The 21,193-nt window shown below is 41.2% G+C and overlaps 1 protein-coding gene across 2 annotated transcripts in view; it reads left to right on the top strand.

The window, feature by feature from the left end:
* Positions 1-20,953, top strand: part of LOC127008179 (nectin-3-like protein) — a 68,132-nt gene extending 47,179 nt beyond the window's left edge. For both annotated transcript variants that reach the window (XM_050879860.1, XM_050879859.1), the window contains exons 3-8: positions 6,467-6,535; positions 6,898-7,127; positions 9,427-9,562; positions 13,844-13,986; positions 14,553-14,775; positions 18,648-20,953. In XM_050879860.1, coding sequence (XP_050735817.1) covers positions 6,484-6,535; positions 6,898-7,127; positions 9,427-9,562; positions 13,844-13,986; positions 14,553-14,775; positions 18,648-18,718 — 855 coding nt within the window. In that variant the 5' untranslated portion in view covers positions 6,467-6,483 and the 3' untranslated portion in view covers positions 18,719-20,953. The remainder of the gene's footprint in view (positions 1-6,466; positions 6,536-6,897; positions 7,128-9,426; positions 9,563-13,843; positions 13,987-14,552; positions 14,776-18,647) is intronic.
* Positions 20,954-21,193: the final 240 nt, after the last annotated feature.

Raw genomic sequence — 21,193 nt, 5'->3', positions numbered from 1 at the left:
ATAAAAACATACATACCTTTTATCAATTTATCCAATTTAGGTGCAGAGCGAAGCACAAACAGCCAACCAAAAAACAAGCTACCGCGCGTCGGGAGCTAAAACAGACACGTAAAGTTTAATTGCCAAAAATGACATCAACGGAAGAGCATTTGCATCCCAAAAATTTTGATACCGCGCCGGTGAAAGAAATCCCGGAGCCGCGATTCATTAGAGTAACAACAACCGGAACGGCGCCGCGATGCAAATTCGGGGCGTTCTTGCCGGCGGATCGCACAAAAACGGCCGCGGCTCCGATATGATAGGATGGGAATATTCTCTTTTATACAGGAAAGATAAAAATGCCAGACAAGTGTAATTGCATCACTCAGATTGACAACAACATGGATGGATTCTATTAACAAAACGAAGATATGCGATAAAAATACACGTACTCATAGGGCTGCACCCGTACTGTAACAAAAGGTAAGGGAAAAATATAAATGGACAAACAGATGGGAGAAAATCAAAGAATGAAAAAAATATTCTTACAGTTGCATTTCTACTACAACAGTCACTAAGGGGAAAATGAAACCAAATGAACGGACTGATGAGTAAAAAAAAAAAAAGTACGCAAACAAATATAAGTGTGATTAAACTTGGGGCAGGTAATCTGTGTATTTAAACTTTTCTTAGTCAACATAATTTCAAGATTTAAGTTTATTCTTTTTTCCACATAAGTATTAAAGCATCATGAACTTTTTTCCCAGTGGTTATCAATAAAGGCTTTGCACAGCGGGGTTTCGGCGAGGCGCGGGGCAAGGCGGCGCTCGGGACGCGGACTAAATAAATACCGAAATGATGTCCTCTTCAGCAAAGTGGCTCTCGTCCAATACTGTTACGAGGACATGATGTAATTTGAATAGATAATTAAATTCCATATTACGCAAAAAAATATGACAAGTCTATTATTTAACTCATATGTCTCTGTTATTAATGTATCTACCTGTCTTCCTACCTGGCTACTTCTCTACTCACCAGTACATTGACTTTGCTAACCACTTGTCTGTGTTTTTCGTTTGTAATACTGCCCGGTAACAATTCTAAAAAGTTCTTCAGATGAAAAGACTGTGATTAATTTACTGGGACATCAGACATTTTCGCTTCACCACGGAAAGAAAAAGAAAAACGTTCTTACACACACACACACACACACACACACACACACACACACACACACACACACACACACACACACACCTGCACTGGTTTTACTCACCATTTTTACCTTCCTTGTTATACACATTCAAGGTTATGGATTTGATGAGATTTCTGAGGCGGGCACATATGGTTAAAGGCCTTGGAGTCCATGAAACAAAATGGTAATAAAAGTGAGGAGGAGAATCTTGCGGTAACGTTAATTCTTCACTGTGCCAGACTATTCCGCCGACTCTCATAAAAATAGCTCGCAGAACATTTATATTCCCTAGCTGGACTTACTTGTTTTATGCATGAAAACTCATTTACTTTCCAGAAAAAAAGATACATATATAAATAAACGTTTGACTTTTAAACACGCACAGTGATTATAATAGCTTGACCTGCAACATGATACGCCAACTAGTTTGTAAAGTAAAACAGGAGAAAAATTAGAAAAGAAAATCTGATGTGAAGAAAGGCGCAACAAAAGGCAAGCAAAAACATTCCTTTCTTAATTCCAACTCCGTCAAGATCAACGAAGTTCGGTCTTTGATTTCATCTTAAACTTTCTAAAACATACATATACGTATTAATATGTTTGACGGCCCGTTTCCCTTTGTCTGTCTGTCCATCTATCTGTGTATCTGTCTATCTATCTGCGTGTATATTCTGATCCGATTACAGCCAAAAAACAAACAAAAAAATACACTACAACATATCCAATCTGCTACACACACGAGATACACAGAAGCTCTATTCCAGAGACCTGCTGTGGTCACGAGGATGTAATGGGACGCAGAGGCCTCAATCAGCCCCGTCTGTTCGTAGAGGTGACTGCCATACACTTAGGCACCTGCTGACGCCGCGCCTCTCTTTACAAAGGTGGATGGAACGATTATAGAGAAAAGGAGACATAACTACGAGGAAGGAAAAGGGAGGGAAAAGCGAAACGAAAAGACAGAAGAAATGTAAAGAGAAGAAAGGGAGAAGTAAACGGCAGAACTAAAAGAAGGGAAGAGATAAAAAAAAAACTATAACAGAAAAAACGTATTATGAGATGACAGGCTTTCCTTTATACTCTGACAAATACCTGAGAGAAGGGGATCTACTGAACGTCTTTTGTTATACATCACAAAAAATGATGGATTGCACACACACACACACACACACACACACACACACACACACACACACACACACACACACACACACACACACACACACACACACACACAAGACTAGATGGGAAAGGCTAGATGCATGTAGATATGGAGACGGGATTATTAGAGCTTAGTTCGGGCCCGGTAGACTACAAATAGGTAAATACACACACACACACACACACACACACACATATATATATATATATATATATATATATATATATATATATATATATATATATATATATATATATATATATATATATACATAGAAAATTAAATAAATAAACATATATTATTGAGTAGAGGGGCAGATGATCTAAAAAAAATGTTTCTCATTTCTCTAATAGCGAAACTGATTTCTGAATAGTGAACTTGAAAATAGGTTGATGTACATTTTACATTTTACTCTTACAATAAAAGTAATTACAACGTTTTAAGTGAATGTTACCTCTAACATCATATGGGTCTTAGTAGTTTTATGTTCGAAGAGAGTAGTGCTCATTTAACTATCAAATTAGTTTACGTATTTTTTGCAACATTCTAAACAGATCGATCTTTTTTTTCTTTTTCCAATGACTATCTTTACCCTCGAAATATGTTTACTTTCAACATCGAAATTTGCCTTAGTGTGTTTAAGGTCGGTACGATTACAAACTTAACTTTAAAATGTGTTTGCGTCTGTTAAGGTGCAAATTGCATCAATAACTGAAAATCGAAATGAGCTTATCATTATCTATGAAAGTGATTTATATATAGGAATAAAATGGGCCTCAGTATTTTGATGCAAGGTCGACATGAATGAACATTCAATTATATGACACGTTCATATCTTTAGGCTCAAAACTGATCTATCTTTCATGTCCGAAATCAGTTTAGTTTTACTTTTGAAAAAGATTTACCTCAAATCTCAAAATATATCTCAGTTGGGCACGAATACATTAAAATTTGGAATGCGATTATGTATCTTTACATTCGATTTGAATACACCTTTGAAATCTAAATTCATCAACCATTGCCGATGAAATAAATTTACCTTTAACATCGAAATGGGTCTCAGTACTTTGTCTTTAGAATATGATTACGCAGCTTTACGTTCGAATTGGACGTACCCTTTGATATTGGAAATGAGTCAACCTTTACTTTCGAAATGGGTTTACCTTCGTATCTCGAAAAGGGAAAGATGTCACGTCGCCCCGATTCTCACGCTTAAGCTGACAAACAAAGCGACACAAAGCATGGAAACACTCCCTGTACAAACACTTAATCCAGTGGGCGACAGCACTTGATGGGGAGCGGAAGGAGGACAGCGAAAGAAAGGAAAAGGGGGAGAACGTAAAATACAAAGGAAAGAATGTAAGGGAAAATGTTGGGAAAGGATGGATGGAAAGGGAAGGGTAGGGTAAGGAACAAAAGAGAAGGGAAGAGAAGGAGGGAAGGGAAGGGAAGGAAGGAGGGAGGGAGGGAAATGAAGGAAGGGAAGGAAGGAAGGAAGGCAATAAATAGAAAGAAGGGAATGGGAAGGGAAATCAAAGGATGGGAAGGGTAGGAAACGAAAATAAATAAAAGAACAAGAAAGGAAATATAAGGAAAGTAAATTAAAGAAATAGAGAGGAAGCAATTAAACACATACCATAAAAAAAAATCAGACGTGAGGGAAGGATGAAAAAAAAGAAGAAGAAAAGGAAGCGAAGAAAACAAAAAGAAAAAAAATCCCAACATGACCCCGAAAGAAAGAAAAGTAAGAGAAAAAAAAGTAAAACGGAGAAAGTCAGAGCAGTGCAAGCGAGCGTGTAAGAGGGCGTAGAGGAGGCAATGAAACTCGAATAATGTTATAATTACGCAAATGGGTTAAGGAAAAAACTTCATTGGGCCTGTACTGACAATCCCCAGGCCGACCTTCGCTTGGGCTCCCTTGCGTTAGTGTTTTGTTAATGAGACGAGGAGAAAAAACAAGAAAAAGGTAAATACTGATAGTTGTAGTGGTGGTGATGGTTGTGGTGGCGGTAGTCATGGTATTAGTGTTAGTAGAAAAAAGAAAAATTATTAAGGTAGTAGTAGTAGTAGTAGTAGTAGTTAGTAGTAGTAGTAGTGCATCAACAAGGACAACACCGCATAACAACAAGTAAACAACAAGACGTGCATCACAATGAAAGATGAAACACGCGAACAACAACATCAACACAACACCGTCACAAACGTCTCATCAACACCATATCCAATTGTGCCTAAATAAAGGGGAAGAGGAGGAGGAGGAGGAGGGGGTTGAAAGAGGAACACACACACACACACACACACACACACACACACACACACACACACACACACACACACACACACACACACACACACACACACACACACACACACATTCGTCAACACATCGGTAGTTTCCGCGGCGTCAGCAAGAACAAGACTCGGGGAAACATAACCCAAAAATATGAGACAGCTGGAGACACTTCCTCCTCTTCTTCCTCCTCCTCCTCCTCCTCCTCCTCCAAACCCTCCCCTCTTCTCCCTCCTGCCTCTAGATGAGATGATGATGGAGATGCTGAGACTCATGAATATTGAAGAGGTGCCAGCATCCCTTCCTCTTTGACTCCCCTACAGGGCAAGATGCTGGAGGGGAAGAGAGAGGAAGGATGGGGGAGGGTGTGGGAGATGATGCGTGAGAGGAGGTGAGGATAGGAAAGGAGGGGAAGTGAAGGAAGAGATAGGGAGCGAGAAGAAAGAAGGAATTGAGGGAAAGTGAGAATAGGAAAGGATGTGGAGTGAAGGGGGTAGACACATGAAATTGGGAAAGGGAGATAAAGGAAGAGGAGGAATATAAGGAAAGGATGGGAATGGGTAGACAGGAAATGCAATAAAGGAAGGAGGGGTGGAGGAGAACTGAAGGAGGTTAGCAAGGGCAGATGTTGAGAGAGAGAGAGAGAGAGAGAGAGAGAGAGAGAGAGAGAGAGAGAGAGAGAGAGAGAGAGAGAGAGAGAGAGAGAGAGAGAGAGAGAGAGAGAGAGAGAGAGAGAGAGAGAGAGAGAGAGAGAGAGAGAGAGAGAGAGAGAGAGAGAGAGAGAGAGAGAGAGAGAGAGAGAGAGAGAGAGAGAGAGAGAGAGAATCCCAGTTCGAACCCGGAATCAACAATTAAAACCATGCTGGGTTGTTAATCATTGAAAATAATAGCCTTGCAGGGAAACATACACACGAACTGCTGACCTAGAAACACACACACACACACACACACACACACACACACACACACGCGTGCAGACCCTTCCATTCATAATAATAATAATTGTAATTGCGTTAATCTTGCGAATATAATTCATTTGTGTTGCCGAGGTGCAGGGGAGCGCACAGGTATATTAAAAACAACAGCAAAAAGAAACAAAACACTCCGAGGGAAAACATTTAGGTGGGTATGATATATGTATTGTTAACACGCTCAGACCTGTATTACCAAGACCACGAGAGGACTTAAATGAATGGGCTACACTGCATTTAATTTACATACGCTTTTTTATTTTCCTGTTTTTTTTTTTTGAGAGCGCGCGGTACGTTCACTGGGCTCCGTCATGGGTCGTCGACGCGCGGGGCAGCGATATTAGTGTTGACAATTTGTTTAGGCTTTCCGGGTGATCTATGAATATTTGCAACGTGCGCGGACAAAGGCAACCCTCTCTTGTGTTAATCACTGGCGGCTTCACGGCTCAACTAATTCCCATGAAACTATTTGCATGAAATTATAATATCCAACCGCGGACCGTTCCAGGAAGTAAGCCCGTTGCGCGTTCAATTAATATATAGTAAAAAAAAAGTGTGGTACCGTGATACCCACTCAAATACACACCAGCTCAACCTCCACCGCTCCTAATACACCCTCTCTCCTCCCCTCCCCCTTTCCAGCCAGTCCTGCCGCTACAGTGAAAAACAGTACTACGAATAATATTGATGTTAGTACTAATAATGTTAATAATTCTAACTGATAATCAACCCCTTTTTTTCCGCCATGATTACCTCCACATCCACCAACACAATTGCCATCAAAACCACAGCTGCCAATCCCAACAACACTACAACTACAATAACAACTCCTCCCCTATTGCCACGACAACTACTACTACTATTTTCAGGTGTGTGTGCCGTGAAGATGGACCGCCTGCTACTACTGCACGTGGCCGCCCTGCTGTTTCTGGCACGAGGTGAGTCTCACGTTTTTTTTTTCCTACTTGTGTATCTGTTCTGTCATTGGTAGAGGTAACGCAGGTGTTTTGCCGGTTTGTGTTGATGTGCGGACATGCCAGTGCGGGGTGTGGTAAAGGTGAGGGGGCAGGTGTGTTGGTGTGTGTGTATAAGTTTGTAGCTGTACAGTGCTGGGCGAGACTGAGGTGAGGGGGAGAGGTAAAGGTACAGGTATGTTGGAGTGTGAATGAGGGTAGGTGTGGGATATGGTAGAGGTGAGGACCCAGGTAAAGGTAGAGGTGTTTGTGCAGGTGTGTGGCCGTACAGATGTGGGATGAATCAAGGTAAAAGTACAGGTAAAGGTACAGCTGTGTCTGGGCAGGTGTGTGGCCGTACAGCGACAAGACGGTGGAGATCGTGGAGCTGGTGGTGCCGGAGTCCCCCAAGGTGGGCGACGACGTGACGCTCACCTGCCGCTTCAACCTGGTGGGCAACAACCACCGCCTCTACACCGTCAACTGGTGGCGCGGAAAGGACCAGTTCTACACCTACAAGGGCGCGGCGCACAACAACCCCAAGCACGCCTACACCTTTAAAGGGATCAACGTGAAGGTGTGTGTATCTTCTGTGGAGGATGTAACTCATTAAGGAACACAGACAAGCGGATAAGTGATAGAATAACGATATCGCTGGTAATCTAAAACATGTCAACATCTTCCGTGGAATTAAAGAGAAGCCTGACTTTTTTTTTTTTCCTCTTGTGTGTGGAGTGTAAATAATCAAAAGAACACACGCTGAAGGTAAAGCGGTTAATTAATGATGTAACATCGCAGGTAACCTCAAGCAGATCTACTCCTCCCGTGGATTAGTGGCTGGGCGTGCCCCTCTCTCTTACTGTTCTAATAAGTATCTGTAGCGAAAGCCGAGTTGTATGTAATTAACTGAAATGCACAGTGGCCAAGCGGATAACTGGTAATATATTGGTAGCACTAGCTAAGGTAATAACAAGCATGCCTGGAGTGTATGAATTATTTATTAGCTAAGGTGACTATAATTTTTCCTATAGTATCCGATTACTGAAAAGAATCAAGGTCAAACCGGTGGTCGATAGTGTAATGATGCCGCCAATATCTTTAAACACCTTTACGCCTTGCGAGGGACACCTAAGGAAGTAGTTTCGCTAAGGCGCATCTCTACACTTTTTTCTTATAGTATAGAATTTACTGAACAGAATCGAGGTCAACTGGCCCTTAATTGTGTAATGATGCCGCCAACAATTTTAACTCATTTACGCCTTACGGGGCTTAATGTAAAGTTATCCCTCTCTCGTAAAGGTCAACCTCTTTCTCTTCGCATTAGGTATGAGTTAACAGGAAATAATTAAGGTCAAACAAATAAGTAATAATGTAAAAATCCCGCCGCTAAAAATTCATGTCTCTGGATTTCTTTTCGCTTAATTGCTACACGTTGCGTCTTTTGTGCGATGCAATCCTATTATCGGCTTTAGCGTATAAAAAAAATAACGAAGCGCGTAGAGTTTTTGTCAATAACGCACGGGTGTAATTCAGGTCGTTGTGGTTTAACTCGGCTGTTTTACTCGGCACGAAAAAAATTGGCCCTCTGGCCGCCAAGGTAATGAAGTAAGCGTTAATGCTTCAAAACAGTTTTTAATTATATACACTCAATTTTATATTCATTACCGGGTTAATTACAAAATGGCCAACGGTTCTCAAAACACGGGCCGAACCGAAGTGCTGCTACCATACTCTTTAACCTAAGCTTTACATCAGAGAAAAGAGCGCCATACCTAAGCAAATGTTTTCCAGTATAGTCACCGCCGAAGTCGAAATATATGGCCCTCGTTTTTTTCACAGTCAAGGAGGCAGCTCAAAGGAAAGAAAAAGGGAATAAATAAATAAAAAATAGATGAAATAAAGAAAACCGGCTGCATAATAACTACTAACACACTATGCACCTGTGATTCACCCTAAACAATAGCGAGAAGGGCGGCGCAGTTAGTATCTAAGTCAACCATTTCACAGATTGATTGATTAACTGATTGATCTCACAGATACCCAAATCAGTTACTAACGCAGGAAACACTTTTACTGTGGTTCATCCAAAGCCGAGAGAAGGGTGGAGGGGATTGCTGTCAAATTATCGTACACACCGTACTGCATTTTCGTAGTTAGTGACTGATATCTATACCAAAAACAAACAAACAAACATACATACATCAATAAATAACAGTTTTAACGATAACTTTAATATTCTTTCGTTATTTGTGTATGTACGAGAGTCTGAGGGTTAAAAATGGTAAATACAATGCGTTGAATACGATAATCTGGTAACGCTGGGGGAAGGAATCCTTTCATGTGTAAATAAACCATCGTGATTATTTTTTAAGGTGATACGTCATAACGAAATTAAAACACCGTACAGCCCCTATAACTTCGGTTTAATAACTCTTAAATATGTAAGCACTGTATGACCGTGTTCTCCCTGCTCTGGGTCATTTTCTGCTTTTTTGTTTCCACTCTGTGCTGATCCATTCTTTTTATCAAGTGTCATCTTTTACTCCCCTCAGATCACCTTCTTTAATTCCACCCTCTTCATTTTCTTACTCCATTTTTATAATTTTCTTTGATTCCCTTACATTTTATTTTACCCTCTTATTATTTTATTTTACCCCTCTCTCATCACATTCTTATATCTCCTTCTAATCGTGTTCTTTAATCCTTTACTCCATCTCTTTCATCCTCCTCTACCAGTTACTTTCTTTTATTCCTCTCTAATTATGTTCTTTTATCCCCTAATACGCCAATGTGACTTCGCCGGCACCATCATCACGCCACACACGCGTCTTCCACCAACACTACCCACACTGCCCTCTCCGCCGCCGCCGCTGCAGGAGGAGGCGTCGACGGAGGAGTCAGTGGTGCTGCAGGACGTGTCGGAGGAGACTTCGGGGCTGTTCAAGTGTGAGGTGATGGGCGAAGGTCCCTCCTTTCGCACCGCCGTAGCCAACAAGACCATGACCGTCGTGAGTAAGTAGAGAACGTGGCCACGAGTGTTGAATATAGAATGAGGTCATGAGTGTTTCAGATACAGATACTAATTACAAGTAGAGAATGAGGTCTTGAATGTTGAGTGGATACTAAAATAACGAAAGAGAACGAGGCCAAGAGTGTTTTCAACAGTGATCATGACCTTTGTAAATAAAGAACAGGAACATTAATATTAAAAGAACAGACGACAGAGAGCATGAGTAGAAACCAAGGTTACCAGTCAACATAAGTAGAGATCAAGGTCACCAACGTTGGAAATCAAATAAGACACCGGGATTAAGGGCAAAAGACCACGAGTGTTATTTATTGAAATCACAGACCCGTAAGGAGAGAACAAGGCCCCTGGTGTTGTAATTAGGGACCATGATGCTTGATTTAAGAGATCAGACAATATTCTACCTTTAAAATTCTGTTCACCCGGGTAAGGAGTAGACTGAAAAATATTGAAGAAGAAAAGAAATCGTGATTACCATGGAAAAAAAAAAAAAAGATATTCGGAAAACCAACGTCTGAATGAGAGAGAGAGAGGGAGAGAGAGAGAGAGAGAGAGAGAGAGAGAGAGAGAGAGAGAGAGAGAGAGAGAGAGAGAGAGAGAGAGAGAGAGAGAGAGAGAGAGAGAGAGAGAGAGAGAGAGAGAAAATAGATTACGATGACACATGCATAATTACATAAAAACTAGCAAGCTGTTTCAGTAAACTCGACCCACAACGAAAGAAACGAAATAAAAGACAAATGAAAACAAAGAAACGAGAGACTGGTTAGGAAGGCAAAAAAATCTATGAGCCAAAAAAGCGTTTACATGTGATTAGTTTCTCTCTCTCTCTCTCTCTCTCATACACAACACACACACAAACACACACACACACACACACACACACACACACACACACACACACACACGCACACACACACACTTTCTATGTGGGAAACTAGCTCATAATTGAATTTACCCAACAGTTTAATTATTTAGCTTAACAAGGCACACTTTTCACTGAATTCACCTCACGTGCAGTTAATTTCTTATGATTAATTCTCAATACGCAATTTTAGTTGACCTTTAATGGTGACACAAAAGAATAACTCTAAGCCCGTATAATGTGTTGTTTAATGTAATGAATGCCGTATCTTTTGGAATAGTAGTGTAATAAAGTACGAGCTGTTGAAATAGAAGGATAATACAGAAGCAATGTGTTACAGGATGAATGATAGCAGCAAATAATAATAATAATAATAATAATAATAATAATAATAATAATAATAATAATAATAATAATAATAATAATAATAATAATAATAATAATAATAATAATAATAATAAGAAGAAGAAGAAGAAGAAGAAGAAGAAGAAGAAGAAGAAGAATGCATAAAGTGACAAGTCTATACACTGTCCTTATACATAAAAAAAATAATAATGTTAAAAATGACGAAAATAGTATCAGTTTGTAACAATAAACTTTTACCTCCAGCAAAGGTGAATTGAACGATAACGAATGACGCATAAAAAACAAAAAAATAAAAAGATTTGACGTGTTATATGGCACAAAAAAAAAAAGATGGTAATATTCGCATTGTAATTTAACGAAGCTTTCCATATTCCGTTTGACTGAGTTGTCACAAAAATTATTGAAAGGAAAAGAGAAAACACAGCAGGTAAGGCAGAGGGAGAAGGACACAGTGAGGGGGAAAGATTTGGCAAATTGATGGATATACACATTAAAAAAAAAATAGTTTACAACGAAAACAAAACCCGATAAAGTAGACAATAGAAATAAAACTAAAGAAATAACATAAATCCATAAAAAAGCGTAAATAAAAACTACAGAAATTAAATGAAATCAGCAAATAAGCGAAAATAAAGTGTAGAGAAACTAAACAAATTAAACTAACCTAAAGAGAAAATTATATCGATGAAAGAACGTGATATAAAAAACTGAAGAAACGAAACAAAATAAACCAAACTAAAGAAATAAGTGAGATTAATATCAGAACGTCAGTAAAAGCTACATACACTAAAGAATCTAAACTGTTGAAACTACTCTTATGAAATAGGGAAAATCAATTACACAACGTAAATAACAAGTACAGACATTAAAATAAGGAAACATTAAATCAATAGAATGAGAATATGAAACAAAGAAACAAAACTATGCAACTAAAGAAACTAAATAAATAAATGAAGTCAATAACAGAACGTAAATAACAATAAAAATAGCAAAATAAGAAAATAATAAATCGTCAAAGAGAAAATCGTCAAACACAAAAGAATCAACTTACCGAAAATGTTGTAATTCGTAGTCCGTGTCACATCCCTCCGCGTCCTCCTGCTGAAACGACCAAAGAAATAGTAATCACCTTCATCAACCATTCACAAACATCGTAACTGAATATTATGGGCGATAAAAATCAACCTTTCTAATCATTATTTTATGTCTCTTAAATATTTCACAGTCTGGCAGCTTATAAATGCGTACTTTGTTGTCAAGCGTTTATCTTACCAGTTCCGCTCAGTACTTGTTCTGTGAAAAGACATGGAATAGGTTCGAACCCTTTGCCGAACAAGTGTGAATCCCCAACACGAGTAACTAAACAGCTCAACTTATTAATGAACGACTGACTGACTGATTGACTGACTGATAATTTGACTTACTGAGGGATTCAAACACCATCATCCCTTCTGTCACCACTGCCACTACTACAATCACCATCACCATTACCAACTTCGCCACCTCTAAACATGTTACTAAAATATTACCCTTTAGAGCGCTATCACTCCCACACGCTGTAGTCTTCCGCTCAACACTGTAATGCTTTTGTTATTTATTCAGTTAATTACAACACAAAACATACATACACAAAAAAAAGACTCGACCCTTACCAACGTTATACACCATCACCATCACCACCACCATCACCATCACCACCATTGTAATTATTTTCTCCCTATATTTAATCTTTCATGCAATTTTTTTTTTTTTTACTGGGGATTAGACTTGAGTCGTCTACATACATATACTTCATCACTTTTTTTTTTTTTTACGGTTTCTTCATCAACTCTCTCTCTCTCCCTCTGATTATATCCTTTCCCCATTATTATTACACCTGGCCTGATCACTCACACCTGCCTCACGTGTCACACCTGTCCAGCGTAACACCACCATCATGACTCGGCCTTTCTTCTTCCTTCATTACACTTCCCCTCCACTCCGTCAGGTCGTTCCGTCAATTACTCGACCCCATCAACACGATATATCAAGACGTGTGTGTGTGTGTGTGTGTGTGTGCTATAGTAACACAGCCCTAACAAAAGGTCTCTCTCTCTCTCTCTCTCTCTCTCTCTCTCTCTGTTTGAACACCCGTAACACACAATAATTAACACACACTGGTTCGCATTTTAACACCCTCATCACCTCTAATAACCAACCACCAAACTTACATTTCCCACTGCACGACTTCACCTTCGATCCATGTTTCCCGTACTAAAATCCAACACGAATCACAACAACGTACACCGAACACATGACATGAGGAAACTAAAACAGTGATGCGTAGTTACATATACTACTGACATCAGGCAACTTACTACCCCTTCCTCTGGCTTCTCCCCCCTCCTGACCCTCACCCCCGCGATCACCTCCCCGTTCAAAGCCCAGTGACAAGGAATAGGTTCGAACCCCTTTCCGAACAAATGTAAATCGCTCAACCTATAAATGGACGAATGCTTGACTAACAAACTGACCACCAGACTTACTGACTGGTTTTGAATGAAAGGGATAAGCGGTTGACCAACATCTGTCTTTTAATGAGTGACCAATGGAACATATTGAGGTACATGGCATATATTTCGAACCACGCTTTGCTCACAAGATGACGACTTGAACCCCGAGAGAAAAAAAAAGTAAGAGAGGAGAGGGATGGGGGAGATCATTAAAAGGGGGAGGAGTGAAAAGGATGGTATGGGAGAGGAAGGGAAGTGAATGGAAGCTGATGGAAGCGGGAGAGAGTTGACGGGGAGGCTAGAAGTTTGAAGTGTTTGACGGGGCCAGGAGTTGAAGAGGTGACGATGCGGTTGGGAGTGGATTGATGAGATATAAAAGAGCCAGGGTAGCTTAGGGAGTGCGGGGTGGTGCTGAGGGTTGAGAAGAGATGCACCCACTAAACGAAATGGTCTGTAGCATCTTTGATATTCAGTCTTCAGCCAGTGGCAGTCACGTCAACACATAATTCCCTTCTCTAAGCTCTTTATTTCTCCTCTCGCCACAGTTCCGCCGTCAGAAGTCAAGATCATCACGCGGCCGGCCGCCAACCCGCCCGTGTACCACATCGGCGAGCGGATACACATGAACTGCACAGCGAGCAGGGCCAAGCCTCGCGCCGCCATCTACTGGGAGATCAACGACCTGCCGGTGAGAGGCTGGCCTGTCCTCACTATTGACACATCTTCAGAAGTAAAAATCATATCACAACCCTCATCATACGCCTCCGAATAAGCACTTAAATGACATGTTTATTCCATCATAGTACAACAGAATAGCTGAAAGCAGGGATACTTGGCTCTTGCAGCAGATTAGATTACGACCCTTTGAGTGGTAAAACTCGCCTCAAACTGAAAAAAGAAAGTGATTAACGAATCCCCCGAGCTAGGTAGCCAAGATTAAATGGCTTTGCTTGGCTTACAAAAGATCTCCCCCTCTCTTATAACTAAGATAAATCACAATTTAACTAAATAGAAAAGGGACACCAGTAAATAAACGCATACTATTTGCCTCACCACACGGTAATAATTAACTAAGTAAATTACCCTTTTAGACACAAACACTCCTTTAATTAAAGCGATCAATACCTTCCTGTGACAAAGACGCGGCGCCTGCCTGGTGTCACCATTACAGCGTAACTTGATTCCAAAGGAAGGGAAAACCTGCAGACCAAGAACCACCAGGTGACTAATCAGCACATCTGTCGCGCCCACCAGGTCAATGAGCGCGACGTGCAGTCACGGGGTGGCTACGAGGACCACCGGGGACGCGTCACCTCCACCCTCAGCCTGTCCTGGGACCCCCCGGCCTACTTCAAGGACAGCGTGGCGCGGGTGGCGTGCCACGCGGTGGTGGGCGGCCACAAGACCACCATCACCAAGGACATCTACCTCGACCCCGCCTCCAGCGCCGCCCTCAACCACCTCTACGCCTCCAAAGGTGAGTCACGAAGTACGGGACACTCTCTCTCTCTCTCAACAGCAGGTAAGTAGAGACGCTAGCGTTGATATTCTTTTCTTTTCTCGTTACATTAGACTAATTAGCAGATGTTGAATGTTGCTATTCTCATCAACGTAACCTTTTTGTGATGGTAATGCCTTTGTTGTTGTTGTTGTTCCTTTAACTTCCCGACACACTTATGAATGGTCGATGACAAACAGTCGAGATCGTCATCGTCAAGTGGAAGTCAAGAGGCTTATCAAATCACAGTAATTGGTCTTTTGTACAGTCCCTCTATAGTCCGTTTGTTCCTCTCACCTTTCCCTTATCTTTTATTGCTCTGAATTCTACTTAGTAATCCTCCCCGTAGGCGGAAAACCTCCTGTCCCTGCTACTTCCCACGCCTTCCTCGGTATATACTCTCCCCTCTACTGAACTCATCCCAGCCCTTCCAGACATCCACTATTCTCTTTGTCTTCCTTTCTTCCCCATACCTCCTTTCATTTTCTTCTTAACCTTCATCACTAATTTATACTTCCCCTTATTATTTCTTCCCCATTCTCCCTCCACCTGCTACACCATCTTACTTATCCTTCACCCTATTCTCTCATCCTTGTCTCCTTTCACTTGTATCTATCCTCCTAGTCTTTGCGCCTTTCCTTCTTCACCTTCTACATAACTCCACCACCCTTCCATCCATACCCACGGTGTCTCATTCCTTCCTCTTTTTTTTTCTCCATCATCATCACTGCTTTCTATATAACCCTAACCTCCTTTCCCTCCCTTCTCTCCACCCACTCATACGCACGACTGTTTTTTCCCTTCTCCCTCTTTCCCTATTCAGTCAACCTCCTACATAACCCTGCCTCCTCTTCCTTCACCCATATACACGCCTTCCTATTCATTTCTTCCTGCCTCCCTCATCGTTCCCCATCCCTCCACTGCTATTTCTTCCCTATTCCTACTCCCTATTCCCCTATTCACTCGACCTTCTCCTTCCCCCTTCCTCCCCGGGTCACCCATATGCACGTTTCCCAATTTCCTCCTTTCTTCCTTATCTTCCTTTCTCTTTCATCGCTCTCCATCTTCCATCTCCCTATTCTCCTATTCAATTCACCTCCTTTCCCCCTCTTTCCTTCCTTTACTCATATGCAGGTTTCCCAATTCCCTCCAACTTCCTTTCTTCCGCATCTTCCTTTCTCTTTCATCGCTCTCCATCTTCCTTCTCCCTATTCCCCTATTCAATTCACCTCCTTTTCCCCTATTCTCTCCCTTTACCCATATGAACGGTTTCCCTATTCCCTCCACCTTCCTTCCCCCTCATCACTCCTGCTATTTCTTCCTTCTCTCTACATAATCGCCCCTCCTTCCCCTACACCCATATGCACGGTTTCCCTATTCCCTCCACCTCCCTTTCTCCCTCATCACTCCCGCTTCTATTTATTCGTCTCGCACATGAAGTGACACGTAATCGATTTTTCACCTCAGCCACACACTAACGCAGCGACTCCCTCCCCGTGGCTAGCCGAGTTCGGTTTCCTCGTTCCCACATCATTTTCCGGATGATTTCGCTACGTAATTGGCCCTCCTCTCCCCTCCCTCACCTGGTCTCCCCTCTCTCCCTCTCACCTTCTCCTCCTCTCCCCTTGTCTTCACTTCTTCTCCCCTATCCTCCCTTCCTTCCTTCCTTGCTCTCTATACCCGTCTCCTCCCTTCCCTCCTTCCTCATTTGCCTTTTTTCTCCTTTCCCTTTCTTCCCTTCCTTCTCCTCTCGCCTGCCATCCCCTCCCCTCCCCCTATCTTCTCTTCCTTCCTTCCTTGCCCTCTATACCTGTTCCCCCTTCCCTCCCTCCTCATTTGCCTTTTTTCTCCTCTCCCTTCCTTCCTTCTCTCCTCGTCTCCCTTCCTCTCCTCCATGTCCTCCCTTCCTTCCTTGGCCTCTATACCCGTTCCCCCTTCTCTCCCTCCTCCTTTCCCTTTTTTCTCCGCTCCCTGCCGTTCCTTGTCCTTCACATGTTCTTACTTCCATGCGTGCCTTCTAATCTCTCTCCCCTGTTCTCTTCCCTCCCCTACTGTCTTTCCCTCTTCCTTTCTTGTCTGCTGCTTTATTCCTTTTGTCATTACCCTTCTTCTTACCTTCCCCTTACCTTTCCCCGTCTTTCCCTCCGTTCCTTGCCCTTCTACTCTGCTCCGTCTCTTCCTCTCCTTTCTCCTCCTTCTCCCTTCCTCCTTGCCCTGTCCCGCCTCGCCTCCTCTGCCTCCGTCACCACTGGAAAATTTGCCTGAGAGAAAAAAAGAAAAATTGGCTTGGACAGTTAATAAGCTTTTACGCCCAGGTGGTCTCATGGGTGTCGCGATAAACTATCCTACCCTGGCCCCGGTTCGTACCCCTCTGAAGGATTTTGAAGATTTTTTGTTATATTTTACAGTAAGAGAGACATGGGCAAAAGATTAAGAAATAAAAGTCCGCAAGACGCTTCTCCCACGAGATAAGATTAAAATGTTTCCAAGAATACCTTTTTATTTTTATTTTATTTTTGTTTTGTTTCATGAAGGCCTTTTACGGTGATTGTATTTCTTTTTATATCTTATTTTCCGAGCTGTTACCTTCGCTTTGCTTTGTCTTTTGTTGTTGTTTTTGTTTGAATATTACTTTGATTTTTCGGGGTTGTTTATCTTTCTATTTTTCTGCCTTTGAGGAAATTTCTATCAATCTATCTTACTTTTATTTTGTTTTTAGAGCTTCATCAATTTCACTGCTTTGCTTTTTTATTTTATTTTGTGTCTAAGATATCCTCGTTTTCTTTTCATCTTCCTTTCTTTCTTATCTAATCTAACCTATCTTATTCTAATCTTAATTCATCTTATTTTACCTCCTCTCACGACCGTACTTACATCTCTTGCAAATCTCATAAGTCTCTCAAATATTTATTGCACCAAGATCAACCCGTTTCACGCGTCTCCACTTCCCTGATTTACCTTTTTTTCTTTCATGGCTCATTTCCTCTACCTCGTCCCTCGTCATTTTCTCCGTCACTTCCTCCTTGACGAAGCTAATTACATCACTTTGACGGCGTGATTCACGTTATTTCGCATTTTCTAATTACGAATAAATCTTTCCCTCTATTTCTCTTTTCATTCTCTTTGGCAGACTTACGCATTAGTTTTTTTTTTTTTGTCTACCGTTTCCTTTCATCTTTTTTTCAAGCTGCAAGATATTTTCGTCGGCTTTTTCTTCTTTTTCCACTTCTATAAGGTATACTCTAGCTCTTGTTTTTTTTTTCTTCTCTGACAGACTTGTGTAATACTTTTTTTTCTATTGTTTCCTTTCGTCTGTCAGAGTGGAATTATTTTTTTGTTCATTTCCTCTTCGATGTGCTATGCGTTGCTCTTGCATTTCCTATCCTCTCTTATTCCAGCTAATGGTTTCCCTCTCTTCTTATTCCTTGTCAATAGACTTTACGTTACTCTTTCTTTCGCTCTTACTTTTCCTAAATTCTCTTAATCAAGCTATTTCACATTTCCCAGTTTCGAATATAATCTTCTATACACGTTGTTGTTTTTTTCATTGTTTTCTTTCGTCACGGTCAGGCTACAAGTATTTTTCTCTCTCTTTTTTATGTACATTTCATATATTCTCTTATCCAACATATAATTTCACATTCCATATTTACAAAAATGATCTACTACGTCTTATTTTTTACCGTTTCCTTTAGTTTCCGTCAGCTGCATTTTTTTCTTCCATAATCTATACGTTACTCCTTCTCTTACTTATTCTCTGATCACATTCTTATTTCACATTCATAGATCTATTTCCCTTTTTCCAACCACGATTAATATCTACAACACTTCTTTGTTCCTCTCTTCGCCAGGTTGCCAGTTGTCAGCCGCTTGGACGCTGCTGGGGTTGGCGTCCCTTGCGCTCACCCGTCGCTCCCTCTAGCACGTCTCAACATGTTCTGGATGGAAGCACGTGTGAAGGAGGCGACAGGACGGGATAAAGGAGAAGGAGGAGGAGTTAATGGAACGGAAAGGAGCGACGAATGTGATAACTGTAGCCAAGTCCCTCGTTATTGACTAAAAATGAGAGAGAGAGAGAGAGAGAGAGAGAGAGAGAGAGAGAGAGAGAGAGAGAGAGAGAGAGACGATTACTACGACCCTATGTACAGTTGGTTATTTCATGGGCGTGATTGACTGTTTCACATTTAATTCGCTACTCAGGTGCAGGGTAAAGAAAAAAGGGCTAATGTGTTTCTCTGTGTTTGTGTTTGTTTCTGTGTTTGTCTGTCTGTTTGTCCTTCTCTTCAGCCCTCCCCCTACCACTACCCCCACCACCACCACTACCACCACCAACCCCAACTTTCAATATTTTAGTAAGACTGGTTTGGTACGTAACGACGACCGCTTACAAGTACATAAAAAAGGCGAACTATTGCGAGATAGTTTCAGTTCATCATTTTCCTTCCCTTCCCGAAACAGCGAAACTCTTGAGGAAACACTGACGGGGCAAAGCGATAATAATAAAACAGGAAACATTCGCATTATCTGTCGTAAAGAAAGATAATGGTGGTCATAAAGAGGAAACGAGAGAGAGAGAGAGAGAGAGAGAGAGAGAGAGAGAGAGAGAGAGAGAGAGAGAGAGAGAGAGAGAGAGAGAGAGAGAGAGAGAGAGAGAGAGAGAGAGCGTGTATGTATGTTTGTTTAACTACAAGGAATATTTGAAACAAGAAAATATCCTCTTTTAACTTGCTCTCAAACTCTCTCTTCCTCTTCCTTCTCCTTCCTCTTCTCCCTCCTCTCAACATCTGTAACCTGTGTATTCATTGGGAACTTAGCGTTGTCAAGTGGTCAATAAGATCAAACTCAGAAGAACATGAATTTACAAAATATTGGAAGAAAAAAATGTTCTCCCGTCAAGAAAAGCTCCCAGAAGTGACGCCTCAAAATAAAAATAACAAGAAGAAATCCGTAAGAGGAGTCAGATCCCATATCAGTGAATCCCCCAAAACTAAAAAAAAAAATATCTCCCCTTAGAGATGAATCCCTAACAAGTGGAAGCTTCGAAACGTGTTACTCCATTCCTCATCACCACCACCACTGTCACCACCACCACCAGTCCATCATCACACACCAGATCACCCAGCCTTCAACTCTCCCCCACCTCCCATCAACGCCGCTGGGACCTACACAAAAGAAACTGAGCATTCGTTCTCTGTTGTAAGCCAAGGCATACAAACTGTGGTGGAGGCGATATGGAGACGCGCTACATCTTTCCATCCGCAGCAAAGTGGCGCCGGAGATTGAGACTATAATATATGGACTTAGTAAACACCGAAGGACGAAGTAATGTGTTGAGTGTTAAAAGATAAAAACAAAACAAAAGTAGACCAGATATACTGAAAATAGAAATCCTAACCTAATTACATGTTCGCTATAGTTGTGTGGCAGGGTGACTACGGAAGGGAAAAGATAAAGTATATAGTGTGTGTCATGATTGTGATATACAGAAGGAGAAAATTACGAGGGAACCGTAACAAAGAGTAATCGCCGCACATCCACGTGTATGTTGGCCCTGGTCTCGTGTGCTGAGGTGTGGCGGTGAGAAAGGAAAGGACGAAGAAATGTGTTATGATCATACTGAAGGAGCAGGACCAAGACCTGTGTGTATGATTATGTATGACAAGGAAAAATCATGACAGTGACCCAACAACCATGAAAGAGAAACTATTCCCTCTTAACTACATGTTCGCTATGGAGATATATGCTACTGTGTACTACGCTAAAATGTGGAGGGGAAATGTGAAGTGTGCTTATTACGTATTTTAAGAGAGTGAAAAAAAAGTATCGTGACTCCGAAGAACATGTGCTTGGTGAGTCTCTTATATGGTACACTTTGACCTGTGCTGAAGAGAAACGATGAGACAATGAGTGCGTATGTAAATAAGGTGTTAGAGCATTTTCTTTTCGTGTTTGTGTGAATCGGTGTTGCTCATCATGCAAGTGGCGCCACCTGGACTCTATACCTGTTGATTACCTAGACAGTGACACACCCACATCACCGACACACCTTTCGTTCACGGTGTTCTGATTGATGTTACTACTATTATTACTTTTATTATTATTATTTTTATTGTTGTTTTTTATAGTCATTATTATCATTACATATTATTATTACTATTGTCATTCCTCCTGTGTTTTATCATTACTATCATTATCATTATTACCATTATTATTCATCGTTTCCACGCTTTGTGCCCTCCCTTAATCTTTATGTGTAGACAGTTGAGTGTGTGTTCCTGTAAACAAACTAACACTTCCCGAATACATACACAAACAACATCACCGTCAATACAAACATTTATAAAAAAACAAACAAACCTTAGTGTGGTGTATCGCTGGAGGTCTAATTCCAAAACAC

The sequence above is a fragment of the Eriocheir sinensis genome, chromosome 37 (genome assembly GCF_024679095.1).
Source record: "Eriocheir sinensis breed Jianghai 21 chromosome 37, ASM2467909v1, whole genome shotgun sequence".
In the NCBI taxonomy this organism is placed as follows: Eukaryota; Metazoa; Arthropoda; class Malacostraca; order Decapoda; family Varunidae; genus Eriocheir; species Eriocheir sinensis.
The sequence above is the reverse complement of the archived record's forward strand: the minus strand, read 5'-3'. Positions and strand labels throughout refer to the sequence as shown.